This window comes from Sarcophilus harrisii, chromosome 3 (assembly GCF_902635505.1).
Source record: "Sarcophilus harrisii chromosome 3, mSarHar1.11, whole genome shotgun sequence".
Taxonomy (NCBI): domain Eukaryota; kingdom Metazoa; phylum Chordata; class Mammalia; order Dasyuromorphia; family Dasyuridae; genus Sarcophilus; species Sarcophilus harrisii.
Window position 1 is genome coordinate 142,118,191 of NC_045428.1, and position 27,388 is coordinate 142,145,578.

The following is a 27,388-nucleotide window of genomic DNA, read 5'->3' on the forward strand; positions in this document are numbered from 1 at the left end:
AACATATTTATATCAGCCTTTTTTAGTGGTAAAATATTGGAAATTTAGAGAATACCCATCAATTGGGGAATGGTTGAACAAGCTGGCATATAAATGAAATGGTATTGTGTAATAAGAAACGATGGGCAGACAAATTTCAGAAAAATTTGGTAAGACTTGTATGAACTGATGCAAAGTGAAATGAACAGAACCAGGAAAATATAATATGATTATCAATAATATTGTGTGATGATCAACTATGAATTACTCAATTCTTCTCAGCAACACAGTGATCCAAGACAAATACAAAGGACTCCCAAAGGAAAATGCTATCTCCATCCAGATAAAGAACTGATGGGCTCTGAATGCACATCTAATATACTTTTTTTCACATAGTTCTTTTTCATGTTTTTTTCCCTTTTGATCTGTTTCTTCTTTCACAACTGTGACTAATATGGAAATATGTTCTATATGAGAGCAGTATAACTTATAGCAAATTTCCTACCACTTTTGGAAAAGAGGAGGAGAGGGACAGAAGAAGAAAATTTGGAACTCAAAATCATGTAAAAATGAATGTTAAGTTATTTTGACATGTAATTGAGGGAAAATAAAATATTTTAAAAATATTTAACTTTACTCTAGGGTAAAATGATAATAGCACTGACATTTTATGACTCTCCTTTTTAGGATGTTCTTACATCATCCCAAGAATCTTCAAACTTCCTTTCAGTGACTTACTTCTTTCACAATTAGTTACTATTGTTAATATTTACTGCTCAAATTCAATTGGAGTCTATATCTTATAAAGAGATTAGATGAAATCAAGTCATATACTGGAAAGAAACTGAGTTTTCTCAGAATACTTTCTAGAATTGATTCTACTGCTGAAATTGTATAAAATCACTAAACAGGTTTGGTTCAATGGACTACCTACCTACTAATCCTCTGTAAGCCTCAGTTTCCTCATCTATAAAATAAAAATGTACCAGATTGCCTAGATTGCTCTTTCCAGTCTGAAAATCACATGATTTTATGCTTCCTTTGGCCTTTCTGATTCTCTGAATGCCATCTTAAAAACTTATGCTCAGTAGAACCACATTTTTGAGTCCCTTGAAATGAACCATAACAGACACTACAAGTTAAATATGTTGGTCTCATGCCATTCAACTGCATTTATCTGAACTTGATTATCTGCTGATTCCATTTTCCTCAGTATTATTCGGTACATTTTCTTCATAAGACATTTTCTCAGAACACAGCTTTATTATATCTATTTGGTGCCAAAATTAGATCAGCTAGTTTTCAATAATCTTCCATAACCCCCCTTCCCCCCGCTGAGAAAATATATTTTTCTTTTGGTTGCTAAGTGCTTGGATTCAGAAATGCTAATGATATTTAAGCTTCCCATTCCTTGGTGGAGAAGAGCCATTAACTACTTATTTATTGGCTGCATTTAATTATTAGAGCAATTATCCATGACAGGTGGCACCTAATATTTTCACTTTTACTATTCAGATATAGTCACATCTGACACCTGTCTCTACCTATCAGAAATCCTAAAACACCTGTATTAATTCACATTTTCCCCTCTTCGCCCTCTTCCCTTCCTCCACCCCCTCAGAAGTATAATATTATTTCAGTCATAGTACAATGAAAAGACTACCCCACCAGAAGTCAGAAGAAATGTGTTATCCATCTCTCCTGTTGCTATATAACAAACCTTAAACAATTGATTTAACCTCTCAATCTCTAGTTGTTGTTGTTGTTGTTGTTTTGTATGTGTGAATGACATAGGAATAATAATGAATGAGATTATTCTGGGAGAAAACAGATTTATTCACCAACCAAAAAAGAAAGTGAATTTTTATTATTGTATTTGTTCCTCTCCATTATTGTACTCCATTCTTCTTTTTTTTTTGCTTCTCCCTTCTTTGCCCAACTTAGGTTTCTATGTGCTTTACCTCCTTAATTTTTCTACCAACTATGTTGAAAAGTGCCCCTACCTTCTCCAAGAAAAGCAGTGGTGGACACATAGAAGAGGAAGCATGCACCATGGATCAAAGGGATTGTGGGATCATTATAAGGCTGGGATCCAAAAGAAACCTTGCCCAGAGTCCAGCAGGAGGCATCCTGACTGACATCTGTTCATTTGTGTGCTGCTTGCCTGTTTCCCTATCCAGCTAAATTGATAGCGTGGAGAGAAGGATTGTAATTGGCCATACACTGTAAATGTGAGTCACTGGAAGCTGAATCATTCTAAGGGCTTTCTCTGTGTTGGAGATAGTTCTGTGTATTGGTTATAACATTATAGCACCATATAATGGCAACAAGTTTTAAATTCTGTTATTTATCATCTGGATTAGTAATTTCACAGTCCAGAACTTGTCCCCAAACATCCCTTTACAGTGTTTATATGTGTGATTCAGTATAAAGTTTTAGAGGTTCCTGTTTGGCTGATGGATGGTACTTTTATGTACTAGACACTATATTGCAAAGCAGATCTACCCTATTAAAAATGTATTAGCAACAGAATTCTACTGGTGAATAGAATTTCATGGCTTTTCCTCAAATGAGTTGTGATTCCAGTAATTTACATTTGAAAGTTTCCACTGCAATGTGTCTTTTAGATAAAGTAATAGTCACTCTAGAATCTTTAACTGAGGAAGACAACCATTCCCTAATGAGACCCAAAGGAATCTTGTTTTACATTCCTTGCTCACATTTATAAAAAAAAATGCTATGAGAAGATAAAATTTAGACTGTCAAGCACATAGCCTGAATGAAAGGCAATCTGCTACAGAGAAGGTTTTCAGTGCTACCCAAGGCCCCATCTAGCCATAGCAAAGTAATATTGAGCTGACGGTGTGCTTTGTTGAGTAAACATATTTTAAGACTATCTGAAATATATACTTAACTCGTTGAAAGAACAATTCCATTCTAATGATTGAAAAAAATACCCATTTTCAAATGTACCCACATGTAATTTATTTAAGTGATATTTGGAACCATTCCAATCTGTCAAGTGAATAATATTCCACATTTACTACTCTTTTATGACAACTTCATATTTTAAGGAAAGAAATTAAATATATAAGGTAGATTTAGCTAACATTAAGTCTGTGACAGAATCTGCTAAGAGCCAGCAGTTTGTACTGACATAGATCATGCGGTCCAGCCTTTCTTTTGAACATCCTAGTTTGAATCCATATTTTCCCCCAGCATTAATGATATTTAAACTAAGCTTTAAGAATTCTACAATTACTTTTAGGTAAATGATTTGGGTCTCTTTCTTTTCCACCAGAGCCAGCAAGTTCAGTCATCCTTTTATTGCTTGAAAAGTATAATGCTTCTTGATAAGGATATTGCCTTTCTGATGAGGTTCTGAGCTAATGCACAAATTAAATAAAAAATGGGTTGATGCTGTTATCGCCACTGGACCATGCACATTCAGCATTCATATAAGACAGAATTTTCTTTTAGGGAATCATTTGTGACTTCTAATTTTTACCTATCTTATTTCTGAGCACTGTTTTATGCGGGAGTAAAATGTGCCAGTAGAGAAGAGCTAATGCTTTGTAATACCTTTCTCTTTTTAAAATCACACAAGAGTTCAGATCTGCAAAGCACAGACAGTGTTCAGAGTCTCAGGAATTTAGCCAATAAGACCACAACTAAGCAAAATTTGATACAATTAGAAGATCATCTTTCAATAGGAACTTGAAAATTCAACCTTTTAATTATAAAAAATACCCTTCCCAACAGGCATGTCATGTGAGACTTTTGCATTATTTACATTATATTAATTGAACTATTCCCTTGCTTAGATTGTATATAATGACTGAAAAATATAGTCTCCAACCCTGAAGGTTCTGTAAAACTCACATGTGTTCTTAAGTGTTTCTGTTTCTTTAAGAGATAAACATCCACCAAGAAATAGTGAATTATATTACTATACAATATGTAAGACAATTACTAGCTGCCATCTGAATTTAGTTATTAATGTAAAATCTGAAATGAAAGGTGATTGATTAGTAAAAGTCTATTCTTGTTTCTAAAATAAAAAACTTTGCTCCCCAAAATGAGGATGAAAAACACGCAAAATATTCATATCTCTTTTTCATATTTTCTATTTTTGTCTTTTTTCATAATCTTTCTTCTCTCCCCCAGCCAGTGAGCCCTTTATTATAACAATGAAAATCAGAAAATAAAGATTTTAAAAATCAGTCACCCATAAATCAACAGTGTCTGACCTTATTGGCAACATTCCACACTTATCATTCCCCACCTCTCAGATTTCCTCCGCAGCTACCTTGATATTAGATAGAAACCTCATCATGATTTCCCTTAAAGTTCTGCTTAGCTCCTGGCAGGTAGCATCAGGCATAGCTTTTCAATATGTCCCCCTTCTTCAGTTCTGCACAATTCCCAGCAGGCATCATCAAAAATTTCTGTCAAGCATGACTCTTCAGAAGCAAATCTTTCTCTCACACACAGCACAGAATTTCCCACAGCAGAAGGGAAGGTCTCTAGAGTTTTCCTTGTGTGGTGGAATCCATAGTGATATACTCAGACCTCTTTTCTGATAAAGGCTATTTCCCTTTGTTTCTATCCTTGCCAAACTCTCTGTTCTCACAAAAGCTTGCCTGGGGAGCACATGTGTCATTCACAGTGCTAAGATGAGGGATTCCTACATACAAAACCAAAAAGTCTTTGCTTTCAAGAAGTTTACTCTTATATAGAGGAGAAAAATCACAAATAGCGGATTGAAGGCCATAGAATGCAGGAGGATTCACTAAAACAGTTCATTGATCCATAGAAGAGATGATTATTCCCTTTCAAGAAGCAATGGTGATATTGATTCAGTTGCTGTACCTAGAGCAGTAAGTGGAGGTAGAAGGAGATGTGTGTGGACAGCAAGATGACCTGAGGAGATGACATGATGATATGTGAAATATGGCCTGATCTGGACCCAGCTAGTTACAGTGGATCAGGTGAGTTTTCACTTAGAAAACAAGCAAAACAAATCAATCCCCAAACTGCAACTCCACAACTGAAAAGTTTCACAACTCCAAGGCCCCTGGGGCCAGATAGTTAGAGGTTTAATCTAGAGAAGGCAGCTGCAGGTGGGAATAAGAGAGTTTCACCCTTTCAGACCAAGTTTAGATACAGTACCTTCCAATTATTATGGTCTTTTACCTTCTCAGTCACCAGATAGTTCCTTCTGCTGCTCAATGTAACACTCTTTATTTGTTCTGAAGCTGGCAGAGCAATTCAGTTTCTCATTGCTTTTTCTCTCCTAAATTCCCACAATTTTGGGGAAATTATTCAAATCAGATTAGGTTGTTTTCATTCTTAACCATGGTGGAGACTTTAGATGGAAAAAGTTGTACCCTTCCCAGTTGTCCAGGATTATCTTCTTGGGATATCATTTCCAAGGGAAAGATTGGGGCAGAGGGGCAAACATGGAAGAGTTCCGATATCTATCACAATTTAGCTGCTACAGTTTAGGATTGTCAGCATTTTAAATATCAATCACTAAAGATTTCAAGTTGGAAGTGATTTCAGAGGTCTAGTCCAACTTCCCTCATGTACAGATAACTGAGACTTAGGGAGATTAAATAAATTGACTGGGGTCATATCAGGCTTCATATTATAAACCTTTGACCTGAAATTCAGCAGTCTTACAACCATAACATGCTGATTCGACTATACATTATATTCTAGATATGAGGGAAAGTATACTTTTATTGGACCAATGACATACTCTAGAAGTTATGTGCAAAAATAAATCACTGACATCAATTTATTTATTTGGCTTTCTCATCAAGTGGCATGGAAAAGAAAATGATGGCTATTTGAGCTTTCTGGTAGTTTAGATGGCTTATAAATATCTGCTCCATGCATATGTAGATTTACTTATGTTTCGTGCTTATTTAATGCCTCATATAATAACTTATCTTCTATTTTGGTAACCACAAAGAAATAGTAATACATTATTGTCTATCCCCCTTTTTGCCCATTTCAGTCAATGAACATCTATTAAGTACCTACTATGTGCCAGACACTAAGGATACATAAGATGCAAAAGATAATCTCCACCCTAAATAAGCCCACACTAATTTCCTAATATTTCTTTCCAAATAATTTTAGATTATGTATTTATTTAGTCCAAAATATTTGGCAATTTTTCAGAAATTTCTCAGTTAATTTTAACAAAAACATTTTTATTAAAAGCTTTATCAAAAACATTAAACATCAACCTAGTCAATTAATCTTGTTTCATAACTACTTGCATTTAAGTTAATTACCTTTAAGTATAAAGCATATTTTTCAGTCATTCTAAGCTTCCATTAGTATCCTTTATTAACCTACTCATTCTTGTTTGATTTTCATAGTGTGTACTCAGCTCTTATGCTTTTTCTCTTTTCATTTTGCATTATTTCATAAAGCTCTTTCCAGATTTCTTTGCATTCTTCATACTAGTCCATCTTAATGGTTATTTTAACATAATACTTTATTTAATTCCTCACCTATTGTTGGGCATTTTTTAAAAATTACATAAAATTATACTAGCAAAAGCTTTGATAAGAAATAGCCATTTAGGGAAAATGTGTTTTAACATTTTCATTCAGTTTTCTAAACTCAAGATATAGTGAGTTAACTTCTAAGTCAGGAATACCAGAATTTCAGCCCTGCTTCTTTTACATGCTGGATGTATGACCCTGAATAAGTCACTTAGCCTTTCATTCTCCCTCTTTCCATGCATTAGAAAGACAATTCTGTAGCACTTTAGTTTGCAAAGAAGAAGCTAGTTTTGTTTTAAAAAAAATAAAAAGTTCCTACTTTCATAAATCAGAAATCTAGTCAAACACAAACAGTGCAAACTTTCATCAATCCCCTAAAGAATAGAAAAAGGTCCAATAACCACTTTGTCTTTTAATTTAATCTTGTTCCCTGACAGACAGCTAACTGCAAGCAATGGTAGACAACAGGCATGTAAGAAGGGGATATATACATTCCTAAAAATTGTCATCTGGACAAATAATTCTATGATTATTTTTAATATACATTATTACCTAATAGACCTCCCTCTGATGTTACTCTCTTGATTTGCATTTAAACTGGCAGGATTTGTCCCCAGAGGTGAGTAATTTGTTATACTCAGATTTCTAAGAATAATTCTGAAGGTCAGGGTTTTAAGTGCTATAACATTCATGAGCCCCTACCACTGTGCTTTCAATAACAGATTTTTTTAATTAAAATAAGGTACTAAGAAGCATTAATTACAGGCATTTTCTCACAATCTGGGAGGGGGGAAATAAGTTCTACTTGAATAGGATAATGGTGAGAGACACCTGAAAGAGCACATATGACTGAAAGGAAAACTCATAACTGTTGGTTACTGGATGCCCTTTCTTACATTGGGTAGCCAGTATGCTTCTCTGATATAAGGAGTCATATTCACTAAAACTGCTTCCTTTCTCAGATGAATGTCATTTTATATTAGTCTGTGACTATGTCTATGTGCTATATGTGTCCCCCATAAGTATTTTGTGGTATTGGTCCAATGACTCCAAAGATACAGTCAATGAAATGGGGAAGAAAGGGAAAGAAGGGAAACGGGTGGGAAAGAGGAGGACAGAAAGACTACCTTCCCCCCAAAAAGGTTGCCTTCCTCTCCAGGATGCAGAATCCTCTGAACTAAAATCTTCCTCTGGATTAGACTTTACTGCATAGTTACTGAAATTTGTCCTGAAGTTTCCAGGAACAAGGTTAGCTTGTTTTGTTAGTCAATCAGGTGTTTTCCTTCTTTATCCAATTAAAGAGAAGTTCACACCTGATAAAGTGATAAAAGGATCACAGTATGGCCAATAATCTTGTTTACACTTTTTAAAAATTGAATTATGTCTGGTGATCTATTGATTGATTAAGGTAGGGGTGTCAAGTGCCCTAACTTACACTTAGTTTATTCTTTTGATTCTATATTTGGATCTAGGAACTACATCTGAGAAGCTATAGTCTGCTATATTAAAAACAAACAAACAAACAATAAAACACTGTCCTACCCTAATTAGATTTATTTTGGGGAATGCACCAATGGTTCCATATTAAGAAAAGGATTACATAATTAATCATTTTTTAAAATCTAAAACAACATGATTATATCAAGATACCCCCAAAAAAATCCTTTCACAGACTACAAAACCCATTTATCTAAATTTAGATAATTTGGAATTTTCTTAGCAAATGTACTAGAATGGTTTGCCATTTCCTTCTCCAGCTTATTTTATAGATGAGGAAACTGATTTGCCTAAGGTCACACAACTAGTAAGTATCTGAGGCTGATTTGAACTCAGTTCTTCCAGACTCCAGGTCTAGTGCTTGATCCAGTATGCCCTATTCCCATGTTTAGTTTATATAAATATAAATATGTCTATAAATAGAGATTGTGAACCAGTCCACTTCAACTTGAATCTGAGCTGCATCTGCCACCTCTTCCTCCTCTGCCCCTGATATCTATGCTTCTCTTGACTAGAAATAGATTTATGTATCAAAAGCACTCTGAGAGCCACATTTAACTCAATTTCATTCTCTTGTCCAATTTTCTCCATTAGTTGCTGGTTTGAACAAGGAGACTTCTAAAATGTCAGAATGAAAAGATTGTACATATCCTAATAGCACAAAAAAAAGTGAACTGAAAAAAATATCTAAAAGCCCATAAGAAAACATTTTAAGCCATCTACCAATTGTAAGATTCTAAGATGTAGAAGAGTGAGAAGCTTATTTCACTGATTGTCACTTTTAACTCATATATGTGTTTTCTTTCACTTTAAACCAGGAGTTGCCAGTAAGCCATATGATTTGGGGATTGTTTATCATTCAGTTGCCAATATCCATATCACAATGTGAGATATGAGGCGGGGCACAGTGGAGAGTTTAAAACTTGCCATCTAAAATAATTTGACACTTTCAGATTAACATAACCCACTGCAACCTCCAGTATCACCTCAGAAGACACTGAATGTTCAGAGTAGAAACCACAGAAACCAGATGGGGCCATAGGAAGAAATCTGAATGTCAGTGGGGGTGGGAATTGGGTTGATCTTGAGTTAGAGGCATTTTTCAATGCTATAATAAGAGCAGCATAAAGAAATTCAACCAGGCCATGCATACATGGCCACAATCAATGATAATTATCTAAAGAAAAAAAATCTACAAAAATCCAAAATGTTCTGAGTACTTTTTCATCCCTCCTCATTTAAGCAGCTAAATGGCACAGTGAATAAATCCCTGCACTTGACGTAAGGAAAACCATGGGTTCAAATCCTGCTTCAGATACTTACTAGTTATGTAACCAGAAGAAATTTATTTAATTTATCTTATGTTTCCCCATTTGGGGTGGACTTTAAAGCCCCTTCCAGCTCTAAATCTGTGAATTTAAAATTCAATCCAATAATTATTTAGCATCTGTAAATGTGTAAGATAGTGTACTATGTGCTGAAAATACAACAATGAAAAACATTGTCCTCTTTGTTCTTGAGGAATCAAAGATTCTGCAAAGGCAGAATGCTAAGGTATATACATAGATAAATGTAAAACAATGTACAGAAAAAGGAAAGAGCCAGAAAAAGTACTCTAAGAAAATATGAGAAAGGAGTTATCACTTTCAGCCACAAAGCTATTTAGAAGAAGAGCCCTTACAAAAAGAGAAAGATTTTGACAGGTGGAAATGAGGAGGCAAGGGATTCTGGACATGGAACTTGCTTGCATTAATTCATGAAGATGGGAGATCATAGGTCAAAACAGAAATGTCTAGTAGTCCAGTTTGGTTTGAGCAGAAAATTTGTAAAGAGGAATAGTATGGCTAAAGTGAACATTCAAGGAATTGGTGTGTATTTATTAAGCCCCTACTATGTGTGAGGCACTAGAGATGAAAATACAAAGACTGAAACCATTTCCACAAGAAAGGATATTCTATTATTGAGAAATATGGAATTATTTTCATCTTTAAAAGGAGAGAGCTAGAAAATGGGTTCAAACAAGATTGTAGAAAGCTTCAAATGTCAAGTCAAGATTTTAAAAATCTTAATATACAGATTTAGGAGAGTCATCAAAAGTTCTTGAGCATGAGATCCACCTGATCAGGCTTGTGCATTAGGAAAACTATTTAGCAATTGTGTCATTAGAGAGTAAAGAAACCAGAGGCAGAATTATCAGTTAGGAGATCTTTCAATGATGGAGGTTATGAGAGCCTCAACTATGGAGGTAATATCACATTTTTTTTTCCTACTGATATACATTTCAGGGATTTGTAGTAGAATTGACAGATGATAGAATGTTACATAGCAGATGATGTCCATGGAGCAAAAATCACCATGACCTCCAAAATTTTTGTTAAAGAATTTTACTCAACATTTATATCGTTTGTTGAAAGTTATGATCCAATCATTATAAAGGCTAAATTACTTTGTTATATATTTGGACAGACTATATCATGTCTTCCTTATTTGACATATACTACTTGAAAGGCCTATTTTCTGCTACTACTTAAATGTTAAAAATGCAAATATTTACCCTCAACAGAACTCAGAAACTGAAATTACCAAAAAAAGGAGAGGCAGAAAGGATAATTTCAAGTGTCATTAAAAATACCAGAAAATTCTTCATTTTCTGAAATAATGAACCAGGACTCTGTTAGAGCAAAGTTATCTAAAATTGCTATTGCATATTTTCTGTCATTTTCAAGATTACACAATTGTGTTGTTTTTAAAAATCAAGAAGTTATTTATATGTGGTTGGCTATTTAAAAAAAATTGTCTTATAAAATATTTATCATAATTTGCTTGATCCTACCTTTGTTTAATGAATGGTAGGAAAAGTCAAGTCTGTTGTCTCCTCTTGTCATCGTAAATTTCTTTTGTGTATTGGTAACACAGTAATAGATTTTGGTGTTTTGTTCTTTGAAAGGTAGACAAATCTGGGAAAAACTGACATTCTTACTTTGTGAAATCATCTAAATAATGTCATTTCCATGTTTATTCTGAAATCTAAGCCATGGGTACAGCAAAGTGTGTTTACTTAAATGAAATACCAAAATAAAAGAAAGCAAATGAAAATGACATTGTCTTATAGCATTCTTCCCAATTAGAATAAAATACTAGATTCTTTAAGTGAGAATTAACTATTATTTTAGCTCCAGGTTTCACATTGCTTAAAGTGACCACTTTCCTTTTGAATTAAAATTAAGATGTTAAATGTACTCTACAGTTTTTCATGAGATAGACTTGATTTAGCTCTGAGAATGCCTCTGTTCTCATTCCCTGGGTTCATCCCTTCATAACAAGTTCATTAACACCTGAACTGGTATAAGGACTTATCTCCTCATTGCCTTTAACACTGTTTTTGTTTCACACTTACAATTCTGCACCACCATTCTCAATAAATAATGAAGCCATAAGAATCAAAAGAAATGTCATAATAATAATGGTAATAGTGAGCACTAGCGTAGTAGTCAGCAAAGGGCTAGAGTTGAAGTCAAGAGGATCTTCTTGCAAGTCTTACCATTTATAAATATTGGTTGTATAACCTTGGGCAAATTATTTTACCTTCAGCACCTTCAAGCAACTGACTGAGACTATAAATTACACATGAGTTGCTGATCTGAAGTGTTTGAAAGAATCCCCAAGTAGATCCAGATCAAAACAAAACAAAAAATAAAGATTATAGTAACATACTTAATAAACTGTTTTTAGTTGTAAAGAACCTGCATACATTATTTAACTCCAATCAATATTTAACATAAACCCACTATGTACCAGGTATTATGACAGACCTGACCATCAAAAGAAGGATGGAAGTGAAAGGATTAAACATTTATTTAATTCTTCTTACTATGTTCCAAGCAATGTTCTAAATACTCTAAAAAGACAAAGTTAAATAGATCCTGCCATCAAACTGCTCATGCTTTAATAAGAAGCCATAATATATACATATATCTATACAACATATTCATATATGCTGCACATCTACAAGGTAATTTGATAGGAGGAAGGGTAAAAATTACAAATGTGATAATGAGTAAAGAACTACACAATAGGAAGTCACACATAAGCTGAACTTTGAAAAAATATATGGGATTCTCAGAGAGGGGAGTGAGGAGCTTTGAATGCATTCCAGTCTTGGGGAACAGTTGGTGGAAATGTATGGAAATGGGACATTTGTGTCAAGAAAAACAAGATACCCAGTTTGGCTGTTCTGTAGAGCTCATGAAGGTGAGTAATATGTAATAAGTCTTTAAAGTTAAGATGGAACCAGATGGTAAATGACTTTTTAAAATGCCAGAAGAGTTTTTAATTGCTCTATGCAGCATTAGGTAACCTAGAGCTTGCTGAGTGGGGAAGTGGCCAATGCTTCAGGGATATATAATGTTGTGAGCTGTACGAAGATATAACTATGAATGAATAGAAGGTGATGGCTGCAAGAAATATTATGAAGGTAGTTTCAATAAGAGGTGAAAATTGATTGGATACATAAAAGGAATGAGACTGAAGAATTGAGAATACTTGTGTGATTGCATGTATGGTGGTACACTTGACAAAAAATAGGAAAGGTTAGAAGAGGTACTTGTTTTAAAAAAGAAAGATAATAATTTTTTGTTTTTTTTTTCTCCAATGGGTTTGAGAGACTAAAGGGATATATGTTTTAATAATAGCTTTTAATTTTTCAAAATACATTCAAAAATAGTTTTCAACATTCACCCTTCCAAAACCTTGTGTTCCAAATTTTTCTCCCACCCTCCCTATCTCACCCTCCCCTAGAGAGCAAGTAATCCAATATAGATTCAATATGTGCAATTCTTTTAAACATATTTCCATATTTGTCATACTACACAAAAAATATCAGAGCAAAAGGAGAAAAATTAGAAAGAAAAACATGTAAACAATAACAACAGCAAAAGATGAAAATACTATGTGGTGATCCACATTCAATCCCCATGGTCTTCTCTCTGCATGTGGATGGCTCTCTCCATCACAAGACTATTGGAATTGCCCTAAATCACCTCACTGTTGAAAAAGAGCCAAGATAATCACAGTTGATTATCACATACTCTTGTTGTTGCTGTATACAATGTTCAATGTTCTCTTGAGTCTACTAACTTTACTTAGCTTCAGTTCATGTAAGAAAGGGACATATACTTTAAAAGGTCCAATAAGCAACTGGTTATATAGTAGTAGAGTACAGGAGAAAGACCAGGGCTTTTTATATAGATCTTGATTATGTTTGCATAGAGATAGTGACTGAAATGATGAGGCTAATAGGAGAATGAGAAAAAAGAAGACAAAGTTTTCAAGTATACCCTCAGTTTAGGGATGAAACATGAAATAAAATAGAAAAAAGAAATGTAAAAAATCAGATAAAAGGAGAATTTTTTAAAATAATGCATCAATAAGAGAGTGGTCCAAAGTATCAAATGTTGCAGAGAAGTCAAGAAAGATGAAAATTCAGAAAAGGTGACTGAATTATGCAATTAAAGATCATTGGCACCTTTGGGGAGAGCAGTTTGACATGAGTGATGTGACTGGAAATCTTCCTGCAAAGGTTTGAGAAGTGAATTAGAGAAGAGAAAATGAAGGCAAGGAATAGAAACAACTTAACCATGTGCAGTAAATATTAGTATCCCAAATTTGAATATAAAAATTTGAATGAAGCTTAAGGAACTTTAACAAACTGTCCAACACATCATTGTAAATGGCTTAGCTTGAAGAGACTTGGATGTGTTAACTGCAAATCCAGTGTTCATTTGATCCAGCTGTCTTAAGTAAGGCCTCTTTTTGGGTGATATGCCTCACAAGTTGCTAGCTGTCCTGTTAAAACATATTTATCCAAAGGCCTGGAGAGACTTACACGAACTGATGCTGAGTGAAATGAGCAGGACCAGGAGATCATTATATACTTCAACAACAATACTAGATGATGACCAGTTCTGATGGATCAGGCCATCCTCAGCAACGAGATCAACCAAATCATTTCTAATGGAGCAGTAATGAACTGAACTAGCTATACCCAGAAAAAGAACTCTGGGAGATGACTAAAAACCATTACATTGAATTCCCAATCCCTATATTTATGCACATATGCATTTTTTATTTCCTTCACAAGCTAATTGTATAATAATTCAGAGTCTGATTCTTTTTGTACAGCAAAATAATGTTTTGGTCATGTATACTTATTGTGTATCTAAGTTACATTTTAATATATTTAACATCTACTGGTCATCCTGCCATTTAGGGGAGGGGGTTGGGGGGGGTAAGAAGTGAAAAATTGGAACAAGAGGTTTGGCAATTGTTAATGCTGTAAAGTTACCCATGTATATATCCTGTAAATAAAAGGCTATTAAATAAAAAAAAAACATATCTATCCAGTTATGCATGGTGGTGCATGCCTGTAATCCCTGCCCCTGGGATGGCTGGGACTGGGGATCACTGGAGCTTGTGAGTTCTGAACTGTATTTGAGAAAGGAAATCAGGTATATTCACCCACAGGCACAACGGCAAGTCAATAGGTGCAAGCTGCACAGGTCAGACAAAGAACAGATCAAAGCTCCTATGTGGATAAGTAGAGATCTCAAACCTGCACATGCTTGCTGAACTTCCCAACATGGAAAAGATAGGGGGGATCGAGTTTAAAAAAATAGGCATTTGGGGGCGTGGAGGACATTCTATATAGTTAATCTACCTCTTATATTAAGACCTCTTTCAATTCCAGGAAAGTAAACTTCAACAGAATCTCTTAAATATAAAAATATTCAGACATTCCAACACAATTTGTAACTGAAACAGAATCTTCCCTACTTCCTCTCAATAAATCATTGTTGCCAGATGAGGAAAGTGAGGCAAATAAGAGTTAAGTAACTTGCCTAGGATCATCAGGTAGCAAGTGTCTGATGTCAGTTTTGAATTCAGAAAGATACGTTTTCCTGACTCCAGGAATGGCACTCTATCCACTGCATCACCTAGTTATAAGTTTTTGTTTAGCCTATCCTCTGGAACCAAATAAAATGAGTGTGAACTCTCATTTATATGACCATGTTTAAAATAATTGAAAATTGCTCTCATACCCCAACACACACACACATACACACACATTTTCTCCAAGGCGAATATCTTCAGATGTTAAAAATACAAAGTACACAAATTAAATGTCTGAACAAAGGTCTTCAACTATTTGTATTTTTAATTTTATATTTTGTATTTGTACATTGTGTATGTGTGTATAAATTTTGCAAACACCTTTCATTTATATTACCTTATTTGGGATTATATTTTTGTAAATCTTTACCCATATCTATAATATTAAATTATACTGACATAGAGATTGAATAGTTGACAGCTACATATGAAGAAAATTTGCAATTATTTTGCCAAAATGAGGTAATTAACTGGAATAGATTTGTAGCATGAGAGGATGCTATTAAGAGTTAAGATCCTCACAATTTAGTTGACCCTTAAGTATTTCTGCTTGAAGTTTATGCAAAGGAATTGATTTGCTTCTTTTTTCTTCCTCCCCATCTTTTTTTCCCTCTTCCTACCCCCAATAAATCCACAGGTCAGTCCAACCCCAGGGTGCATCCGAGCACTAATGAAGATGCTGTACTGCCCATATTGTCGAGGACTTCCCACTGTGAAACCTTGTAACAACTACTGCCTCAATGTAATGAAGGGATGCTTGGCAAATCAGGCTGATCTAGACACAGAATGGAACCTGTTTATAGGTAAGAAGCATTTAAATGGCACATGGAACAGAAGTGATAACAGCAAGTGTTCGATAACTCATTTTTGGTGACTTAGGAGAGAAAGGCTTAATGGAATAATAGATTTTTTTTTCTTAATCTCCTATAACACTAACTTTCCAGTGTTTAAAAAGGATTACTATTCTTCCTTGTGAAAATTCTTGTTTATCACATAAAGATTTTACTGAACAACTGTATTGAATTAGTTGATATGTTTATAAAGGCTGTGAAAATATTCTTGTTAAGTCCAGTGGACTTATGTGAGGAGAGGATATATCAAAAAAAAAAGAATCTTTTTTTTTCTTCAGTTCATAGAAATGTCACCTACAGTAATGTGTGTATCTCTCTTTTTTATACCTTAGGATAGTTATGGGTATTAGAAACGGCATACTGTAGAGAAAATAAGCTACTTCATATTCCATAAACTGAAATGATGAAAAGGGCTCCATATATTAACTAAAACATGAAAAGTGTCTTTCTTTAATTTGTTGAAGGGAACATAGTATACTTGCATAAAATATCTTTAGAATCTCTGAAAGGTAGTGTGTGTGTGTCTGTGTGTGTGTGTGTGTGTGTGTGTGTGTGTGTGTGTGAGACTGTGTGATGGAAAGGGGGAGGACAGGAAGAAGGAGAGAATATGGAGGAAGGATTGTGAATCACAGCCTTTCCTTGAGTCACAGAAATCATTTAGTGAGATGTGCTGCCAAAAGATATTTCCCAAACAGCCATCCAAGGATAAAAGGACAAATTTTATAGGCAGACTTCTCCTAGCAAAATGCACAGGGCCTTGAAAGAGTAAATGTGTTTTCTTCCCTTCTGTCAAATGGCCTTCAAATAAAAGTACTTCCAATTGCATTTATTGCAATTACATGGTGACAAGTGGAGTGGTACAAATAATAGTGGCATATTTTAGCCATTAATGTCCTTCATCATTTATGCAAACCTCTACACCAAAATGCATGTGATTCAGTGTGAGTTAAATCAGCTAAATGGAGGTGCTCTGAAGAAATATTTCCAAGATTCAGATAGAAGAGGGAAAAAATTTATAGGACTTAGCATTCAGTGAGAAAAAATGCCCTAGAAATGACTAGAGAAGCTTGCCTGACAGTCATTCAGTACTATGTGTTACCTATTGATTACCACACTTCTGTATCTAGGAATGCTAGAGGAAATAATTTTGAGTTCTGAAAAATGAGAGCTTTAAAATGCTTGAATTCAAATGACAATCACCTCCCACTCAAATCACAGAAATTATTTAGACAAAGCAAAAAGTATGATTTTAAAAATTTATTCAATATCCTTTTCTTCCTCATTTCCTCATCCCTCATTCCACATCCTGAAATCATGACTAAAATTTACCCAGCTTTTTATACAGTGTGGACCTAGGAGCTTATATAATAAGTATGAGAATATCAGTGAAAAAGAATGGCCAGTGATGGTCCCACTCACATACACCTTCCTCATAGTCTTAATGTCTTTCTGAAATGAGTGAATGGTTATTCTCTATGCTCTCTAGAGGTGTGTGTGTGTGTGTGTGTGTGTGTGTGTGTGTGTGTGTGTTTCCCCCCCAGAAAACTAGGTGGTTAAACATTTATTATCACACCTCTTCTTATAGCCCTCACATTTAAGTGGAATGGTTTTAATTAGTAGAAAAAGCTGAAGAACATTTTTTAAACCTTCTTTCTTTGATTAACCTACTTTACATCTGCTTTTAACCAAATTAAATTCCATTTATTTATTTTGGAATTAGGTAATTATATTTCTACATTGCAATTGACATGACTGAGATCCAGCAAGGTGATATGATTTTCCTCAAATTGCCCCCAAATTTACCATTGGAAGTGGGAAAAACCCTGAATCCTACAGGCAGTTTTGTTGTTGATAATACATAGCCTTGGGTAAAGATTTGATGGAAGAATGAAGAAATGGGCTCTTTTACCTTGATGTCACAATGATTGAGCTTTTCTCTGATTTGATTAACCAACCATCAGTCTCAAGTCCTTAATCTTTCCATTAACTGTTTCTTAGGTGCATATTTTATAAGAAATAAAATGCCTTCCCAGTCTTTTGCCTTAATAATGAAATCTTGAAAATACTATATTTGCTTTATAGAAAAATGATGAGCATATAGTGTAGGCAAGTGATCAGGTTTCTCTCCTGTGTGTCATTTTTTGAGACTCTTAATCCTACCTTAATACATTTTCACATCCTCTCTTCCCCTCCCTATTCTTTCTTGTTAGTCTCTAGATGTTTCTGATCAGAAATTTGCAATTTTTCAGCTCTACCGCAGCCTTGAAAGATGATCACAAACACAGAACTGTTATATCATGGCAAGATTTACTCTTGCCACGCTCCTCCAGGTGTAAAGTGCTAGTTCATTAATTCACTACATAAATTAGTCAAATACGCCAAGCCCATTTTACACAGATATAGTCAAGGATGACAAGGAAAATGTGCAGTTGAAAAGATCAGAGTGTGAATTGGTAATTCCACACTGATTATATATAATAGCCCAGCCTTTGGTCAACACCTGCAGCATGTCACCATTTTCAGGCCTGCCTCTTTATCTCACAGAATACTTCAGTCAAACAGGCCCACTCCTGTTGCTGATTATCACACGTGCCAACTATGTCTGCTATAGTAATATTCCAGTTTATATACTTTACATTTATAAAAATTATGTGCTCATCCAGAATGTTAACAATGACAGGCAGTAATGTGTTCAATAAAATCAATGATCCAATTGACAGAACATCCTCATATTCTTTGCAATGCCCTGAATAAATTGAGGCTAATTTGGAACCATTTAGAATTCAGCTAGTTTCTTGAACTTGTCAGAAGAAAGATAATTCATTTACAAAGTGAAATGTTTTAAATGTTTCAGTGTTCTAAAGCCCAGCTGTGTTCCATTCCATTGGCATTCTACACTTTTTTCTCAGCATGAACTTGGGATTTTATCCTAGAAAAATTCATATTTCTACTGGCAAGCCTTAGAAGGTGTTTTCCTCAGGCTTCTTCCAGTAGGCCCAGAACAGTGCTCTCTACAGAGAGGGTGCTCAAATAACCCTTGTTCATCAAACATTACAAGGAGAAAGGAGCAACTCTTCACTTTAAAAAAAAAAAAAAAAAAAAAGAAAGAAAGAAAGAAAAAATTCTCCTTTTATAAAGCTGCTGACAGCTTTGCTGAAGATGAAATTTAGCCTCTTATTTTTGAGGGCTTGTAAAGCCTCAAGTTGCCTCTGCCAGAAACTGTCAGCTGCTTTCTAATAACATGTGGAATTCCCTCAGTACTAAACACAACCAAACTTCTACTTGCTGAATTAAAACGAATGGCAACCCTCCACAGAAGCACTGCTGAGCTACGAAAGATTGGAAGGAATGCATGAGTGCTTTTTAGTCCTCTTCTCAGTATTAGAAAATAGGCACAAGAGGGGGAAAATAATAATTTTTTGCATTACCACTCTCTGCTTAGGCAGACATCCCAAGTGTCAGGGTATAGCCATATACAAAAGATTCCAGCTTAGCTCCTGGACGTCATCTGAATGTTAGTAGAGCTTTTTTTGTCAATGTTTACATTAAAATAAGACTGCTCTGAGCTTTTAGGAACTAACTGGGAACATTTTGTGGGCAGAAGTGGTTGTTTCAGGAAGATCCTGTGGCTATTTAGATTGTTTGGCATTGACACCTCAACTCTCCCGATAAGAATTGTTCTATTCGACAAAAGGCCAAGTCGCAGATTACCCCTAGTTCATAAACACAAAAGTCAAGGCTGAAATTACATTTATATAGCTATAATAAATCTTGCATTCACTTTAAAAACTGGGACGTGTAGAACAGCCTCCGCCAAACATCTGGTACCTTCTAAGATTTTATAGACTGTGAAAATTGGTTTTAAAAAAAGAGAAAGAAAAGAAAGGGGCAGCTGTAGCAACACCAAATAGAGATTTTACCCATTTGTATCCGATTTGTACCATTTTAAACAATATTCTTTTATGATATTACATACAATGACTGTAATTTGTCTATGTAAAATTTTCTATTTGTGTTGGATTTTTAAAAAAAGGGTAGGGGAGAGATAAGTTAGTTATACCTTAAAGTTTCATTGTCACTTTACTTTATGGCAGAGAATAGCCTTTTGGTATAGAAAAATTTTAAATGGCATTAATGTTAACGTTTCAAAATTCTTGAGAATGGTGGTGATAGAACTGGGAAACTTTTTATTTAAAAGGATCAAATACCCATTTGTATGAGTTTTTGCCAAATGCTATAAAGAAAATTATAGATATGATTTTGCTTTTCAGTAGCTTATAATTTGATATCAAAGGAATAATAAACACTGAACAAGTATATAAGCATATTTTTCCTTATTTAATCTAGACCTGTGATTTTATTTGTGTGATGAGGTACCAGTATGAAGCTTTCTTCTGGAGTACTCAGAAGTTGTGAGTTTCCCATAGTAACTTATCTAGTAATTTTTTTCTAGATAGAAAAGACATGAACCCAAATATTTCTGACTTCAAAGCTGGTCCCCTTTCCATTCTATTTACTATCATTGCATATCATATTACACAAATTATTTATATTGAATGTAATCTGTAGGATGGTGATGATGGGAAAGGGAGAAAATGCATCCACTTTTACTATATAATGGTGGAAGACAATACTATGTTGTCTGACTTAAGCAGTAAAGTTGGGATAAATTATCAAGATTTTTTTCAGATTAGTTCAGGAATATTTCACAGAAGAGGGAGTAGTTTAAATCAGCTTAGATAATATAAAGTTTATGACCTTATAGGGAAAAAAAATATGTGCATAAAAAGATTTTGTGAGAGTAGGTGTGGTGGTAGAAATAAAGTTATCAGGCAATAAAATGATGAAAGGAACTAAGGAATTTTAATGGAAAATTGACTCAAAAATGATTGTTTTGGCAACATAAAAATAGTCAATATTTTGAATGAAATAAAGATTAAAAATGTAAAAATATGTAGCTTCACAAGGAACTCTCTGATGATCTCAGGTTCATAAGGTACATAAAATATGGAAATGGAAACATATTAAAAAGAATTACAGATAAAAACAGGTCAGATATCTAAAGTCTAAGTGAAAAGCTGTAAATGAATTCAGATTTCATAATTCAGACAAGTTACATGCCAGATTGAAAAAAACTTGTAAAATATGTTCACTGGGACAAATCTTTGAAAATTCATAGTAATTGAGGAGGAGCCAGAAGACGGATTATAGGCAAATGTTGTCCCTATTTTTAAAAGGGGAGGCAATCCCGTAATCCACATTCCAAATAGCATTAAATTAAACTTGATTTCTAAGCAAAATGTTAGACCAGATTATTAAATGGATAGTTTTTGATAATTTAAAAAGGAAAGCAACAACAATTGGGCATAGGTTCAATAAGAATAAAACTAATCATATTTCTTTTTTTTTTCATAGACCAAAACAATGCTATAAGTGGTTGTTCACGATGTTTTTATGGGCAAAATGCAGAAATTTACATTAAGTAATAATCGATTTAAGTGGTTTATACCTGATGGAATAACAATATGCAAAGATTATTGATTAATAGATAGATGTCACATAGGAAGGAGTTCCCTATAGCTTTGTCCTAGATTCTATTTTGTTCAATATTTCTATCAATGACTTAGTTGAAAACATCACATTTTTATCAAATTTAAAATTGATCATGTGCTGAGAGAGATTGGTGATACCTAATAATAACAGATATGTATTTTAAAAGGTTTCTTTAGCTTGGAACAGGTCAGTGAAGTTTATTAAATGTAAATGTAATGTTATATACTTAATTCAAAACCATCTTTGTAAGTATTTGAACATTAAACATGACTAGACAGTAATTTATGTGAAAAGACTTGGATTTTAGCAATTGAAAGCCCAGTTTTAAGTCAACAATGTAATGTGGCTACCAAAAAGACTACTGTAACAAAAGATGTTGCAAAGGTGAAATCAGCAGGCCTTGGATAGGAAAGGTGAGAGATAGTAAAGAATTGAAGGATACTGTCCTTGATAATAATCAAGTGGGAAAGTAAGGATTGAGGAAAATTCAGAGAGAAAGATAAGGAAATATGACATATATGTCATATATATAGCTAGCATCTATAAGGTTACACTTAAGGTATAAGTCATAAATAAGGGTAGAGGGTCTAATCTAAGAATTCAACAAGGGAGACTGAGAAGGAATAGTCTGACAGGAGAAGCTGAACCAAGAGAGAGTGCTATTCCCTAAATTTAAAAAGTAGAGATTATCAAGGAAAAGAGGATGATCAATAGAGCTTCTGAGGCTTTTTGATTCCATTTCTGTATAATATCTATGTATATATCTGTATAATATCTAATAACAATAATCTATGGAATAATAAAATTTAGACAGCATCTTCCTTTACTTAGTAATCAATTTATTATCTAGTCTCCTATGTTGGCTCAGCTAGAAATTAAATAGTCATTCCCTGGCCTGATCCTACTACTGAGGAACAAAGAAGATTTGACCCTCTCCATTTCTGACCTGGTCTGGTTCATACACCCTGCTACACATTCTCTTTCTGTGTCCCTGTCTCTGTCTCTCTGCCTCTGTGTCTGTCTGTCTATCTCTCTGTCTCTGTGTGTGTATGTCTGTCTGTCTCTTTCTGTCTCTGTGTATGTGTCTGTCTCTGTCTCTCATTTCTCTCTCTCCCTCATTTTTCTGTCTTTCTGTCTCTGTCTCTGTCTCTCTCTGTTTCTCTCTCTTTCTCTGCCTCTCTATCTTTCTCTTTTCTTCCCTCTCTCCCTCCCTCCCTCCCTCCCTTCTTCCCTCCCTCCTAGTAGAACAACACATAAGTATGTCATACTAGTCCTGGCCCTTTGGTTTTAAATTGAGGAACAAAGACTGAAGACATTTTTTGACAATTTTAAATTTTGATCTGTCAGTTTCAAAGTATGATTTTTTCTTCATGAGTTTCTTACATTGTTCTTCAATTCTGTCTGATGCTTTATGACCTCATGTGGGGTTCTTGGCAAAGATACTGGAGTTGTTTGCCTTTTTTTCTCCAGGTCATTGTACAGATAAGGAAACTGAGACAAACAAAGTTAAATGACATGACCCAAAGTCGCACAGGTAGTAAGAACATTTTATCGCCTATGCTATTTACCTGTTCCTACATTCCTAGGGAAGAAAGGAAAAAAAAACACTCATTAGTTATTATAAGTGGAAGACTATCCCACATCCTCTCTTTTTTCTCTTTGCTCAATATTGGTTCAATATCTTTTGTTGATGATTATCATATGTTCTATTCCTTCTGGAATGCTGGCAGAATGGGGAAGCTGCACCATCAACTCAGATGAAAAGAAGAAAGAAAGTTGGGTCTCGTCCAACAGTATAGGGCAGGCTGAATTTGTTGTCATTACTCTAAGTTTGGAGTGCAGCTTATTTTAGCTGAACTGTACATATTTTATAAACATTTTTAAGCAGTACAGTAGTAGAAATACTTGTTAGTATAAATGCATGTGGTTGTAAAGCAAATCCAGATGCTGACATTTTGTTACTTATAAATAGTAATTAAAACCTAGATCTTTAAGCAGCCAATGTAGAGCAATCTTTGAATTAAAAAAACTGATAGAAGGCATGGACTGAAACAAGCTTTATAAATGATCTAGTCCAATTCTCTCAAATAATTGAAGTCTGGAAAGGTCAAGTGACTACACTTGCTATTGACTATCCTATATCTCTTCTTCCTTTTCTGGCTAGCCTCCTCAAGGAGGCTGTCTACAAGGAATCTGATTCCTTTCTTCTTATTCCCTTCTTAAATCTCTACAGTCATCATTTAACTGAAACAGAGCTCTGCCAAATTGGAACCAGCAACGTTGGCCACATCTAATAGCCTTTTCTTAATCCTCATCTTTCTTAACCTGTGTTATATTTGATACTGTTGATCATCCTTTTCTCCTTGATGCTCTTATCTTTCTAGAGTTAGATGATGCTATTGTCTTTCAATTCTTTTCTTATGTATTTGGCCACTCCTCAGTCTTTTCTTGATCTTCATCTGCCAAGTTTATTAATCTAGGGTATTCACAAAAGCCATGTTCAACTCATTCTATATTATTTTACTTAGTGATCTCATCATCTCCAATATATTCTGATCATTTCTACACAGATGATTCTGAGATTTGTCTAGCCCTAATCTTAAACTCAGCTTTGTGGTACAGTGGATGGTGTCAGGGCTGGAGTCAGAAAAACTCATCTCAATGAGTTCAAATCTGTCCTCAGACATGAATAAGCTGTGTGACCCCAGGCAAATCACTTATCCCTGTTTGCCTCAGTTTCCTCATCATAAAATGAGCTGGAGAAAAAAAATGACAAACCATTCTAGTATCCTTGGAAAGAATATACCAAATGGAGAAACAAAGTTGGACATGACTGAAAATGATTAAACAGCCATCTTAAATTCAACATGTTCAAAACTGAGCTAATTTTCCCCACCTCCCCCCAAAATTACCTTTCCCTCTTTCTAGCATTTTCTGATACTGTGGAGAGTACCTTGATATTCCAGTAACATAGGCTCAGGACATAGGTGTCATCTTTACTTTCTTTCTCTCTTATCCTGATTATCAAATAAGTTGCCTATTCTGTTTTTACCTTGATAAAATATGTCATCTATGCACACTTTTTTCCTTTGATTGCCACTCATTAACTCATGTAGGCTCTGATCATCTCATGTTTGGATTATTGCAAAAGCCTCTGCCTGGTCGTTCTACTTCAAGTCTCTCCCCCTTCCATTTTCTACTGTCAAAGTGATCTTCTTAAAGCATAAGTCTGATTATGTTAACTTTTATTAACTACAGTGGATCCTATTGCCTTGAATTAAATTAAATTCTCTTATTAAATAGAAATTAAATTTGTCATTAACTTTTTTTCCCTTAGCTTTTTTTTTCCTCCCATGGAACTGGAATAAGTTTAGTCTTACCACAAGTGTATCCTTCATTTTTCATCCTGCTTTTTCTTTTCCCCAATTTCATCTCATCCATACAAAACATGCCATTTATATTTCCTCTATAAAATATTGATGTACTTATCTCTTGATAAAGACATGTATACTTGTGATTTACTTTTTTGTAAATATAATAGAGTTTAAAATAAGTAGGAAAAATCAAGATTTTCCTTTCAAAAGAGCAATTGAGGGGATATCTATAAATACTTTTTTTTTACTTTTATGAAAGATTAATGTAGAAGGGAATAAGCTTATAAGATGACTAGAAAGATAGGAGTAGGCCACATTGTAATTCGATTTAAAATGCCAAACAGAGGATGTTACATTTGTTCCTGGAGGCAATAGGTAGTAGCAGTATGAAATGATAATTGTGAAAAGTGTGAAATAATTCAAAAGATAGGTTTGGGTTACATGTTTTGACTATATTTTCACTTAGCAGTTACCAAAATACTTTAGGGTATACTCAAAATATTTTAATTCATCTGATTTCAGAGAAGAAGAAACACTAAGCAATTGGCACTAGTTTTAAATACTATGAAGCAAAGTAAATTGAAATGTCATCTCTAGAAATGAAAAAACATAATTTCCTTTTTTTTATTGTCACAATTCATCTCTATTCTATTATCATGTTATTCTCTCTACTCCAACACAAATTCTTCTAGGAATTCTTATTTCTAGGAATTTGATAAATAGAATTACATTTTTTTCCTATGTGGCTTTATATCTCATAAAATTCAATGACTTGACCTTTCAAAAAAAGAAGTTACTCTAAATTAATTATTATCACTGAAATATTTAATATTCAAAACATTTTAAGGAAAGTCATTAGGGTTTCAGAGACTTGGGGATTTCTTTGCTTGTTAAGTGCATTGACTCTTAAATTATAACCTTGGTGTCATCCCTGGAGTTGAGGAAAATATTATAAAAATAAGCAAGCTAACTTTCTCATTTAAAGGAATAGCCCCTAACACAAGGGACATTGTTTGAGTACTGAAGCACACTTTTACATGCTAATAATAACCTATAACTTTAGGAAGCTAACACACAGTTCTTTTCCAAAAAGCAGATATATATAAGAAAACCATTCCATTATAAGTATATTGTCCTGAGAATATGTGGATCAGTGGAAATCTATTTGCATATTTGAAATAAAGGAAAGCATGCAGTTCCTGCTATAAAGAGGAAGTCCTTCATTCAAAGAGCTCCATAATGTTTGTTTCCTGTCTACATTTTAGAAACAAATTCTTTTAATCTCACCTAAAACAGGGCAGCAAGAAATCAGGGCTTCTTTTGTAAATGATAGTAACTTAGCAGAATACTAAACAATGTTTTTTGATTATTGCAACTGTAACAGAAATATATAAAGGGGTAATTGGAAACCACCATTAGAGGGAGAAATGAGTACATAACTAGGCATGAAATAATTGTAATTTTGAATTATTTCAAGCTAGTTCTCTGAGAAACTAAAATATATAAGGTATGCCAGAGGACAAAAATGATAGGAGAGACACAGTAACATCTTTACCAGGCATAAATTTATCACCAAGTATGACACCTTATTTGGAACTCATTCAGAATTTATGATTTTTTTATTTGTTTGTTTTACCTAAAAGAAGAAATATGGTATTTTTTTATTTGTGAAAACACATTTGAATTTAAGATCAATTATATGTTGTCTGTTACAATACACTTACTCTGGTTCTATGGTTCTGAATTATTCCCATCTATAATTTGTCATTACTCCTATGGTTTTTTTCCCCTCTGAAATGAAATCTCATCATAATTGTTATGATAATATAGTAGAAAATAAGCTCTTCAAATGCAGGGACTATTTGGTAATTTTGTCTTTAAATCTCAATTATGTTACTAACCTGCTTAAAGTGCCATAATCATTTCTGAAAGGAATTTATATTGGGTATGTCTTCACTAGAATTATAGCCTTACACATAGCAAGTATTTAATAAATATTTGTTGAGGTCAGATAACAAGCTTGAACAAAGGTAAGAAATAAGGAAATATGATTAAGTAATTGGGATTATGAGCTACTAGCTACAGTTTATGTTGAAAAGTAGTAGAAGATAAACATGTTAAGGAATATTGTGATTAGAATATTAAAAAAATGTGTATGTCAGACTAAGGTTTTGCCTTAAGTTGGAAAGCAATGGGGAGCTACTAATGGCTTTTTGAACAGGAAGTGGCATCAGTAATGATTTTTATACAGTATTACATTATCAAGAAATAGTTTATTATAGAACTTATTAACTGTATTTTATAAAAACATCAAACAGATACATTTTGTAAGAATCACAAAGAGCCAAGAATCCTATCCCCATTAGTAATTCGTATCTTGGAAGGGGAAGAAAGGAAGTTTTCTAAATTTTGTACCTATGCATATTCAATGTTTCCTTAAAAACAGACAGTCATAATGTTTAGTGTCAGTGTCTCCAGGACAATCTCACCAGAAAGTTCTGTAGAAACTAACCCAAAATTTGAAAAAGAAATTTTTTCTGATTTGACTGCATGTACAGGTATGTCCTGTTTTTATAGTATTTTGCGGGGTGGGATCAAATATCATTTTCCCCTTTGTATTATCTAAGTAGTATTTTTTTACTGTTTATATATATATATATAT

General features: G+C 34.0%; 1 protein-coding gene across 2 annotated transcripts in view; it reads left to right on the forward strand.

The window, feature by feature from the left end:
• GPC6 (glypican 6) overlaps positions 1-27,388 on the forward strand; it is a 1,223,594-nt gene that overhangs the window by 811,647 nt on the left and 384,559 nt on the right. For both annotated transcript variants that reach the window (XM_031963620.1, XM_031963621.1), the window contains exon 4: positions 15,586-15,751. In XM_031963620.1, coding sequence (XP_031819480.1) covers positions 15,586-15,751 — 166 coding nt within the window. The remainder of the gene's footprint in view (positions 1-15,585; positions 15,752-27,388) is intronic.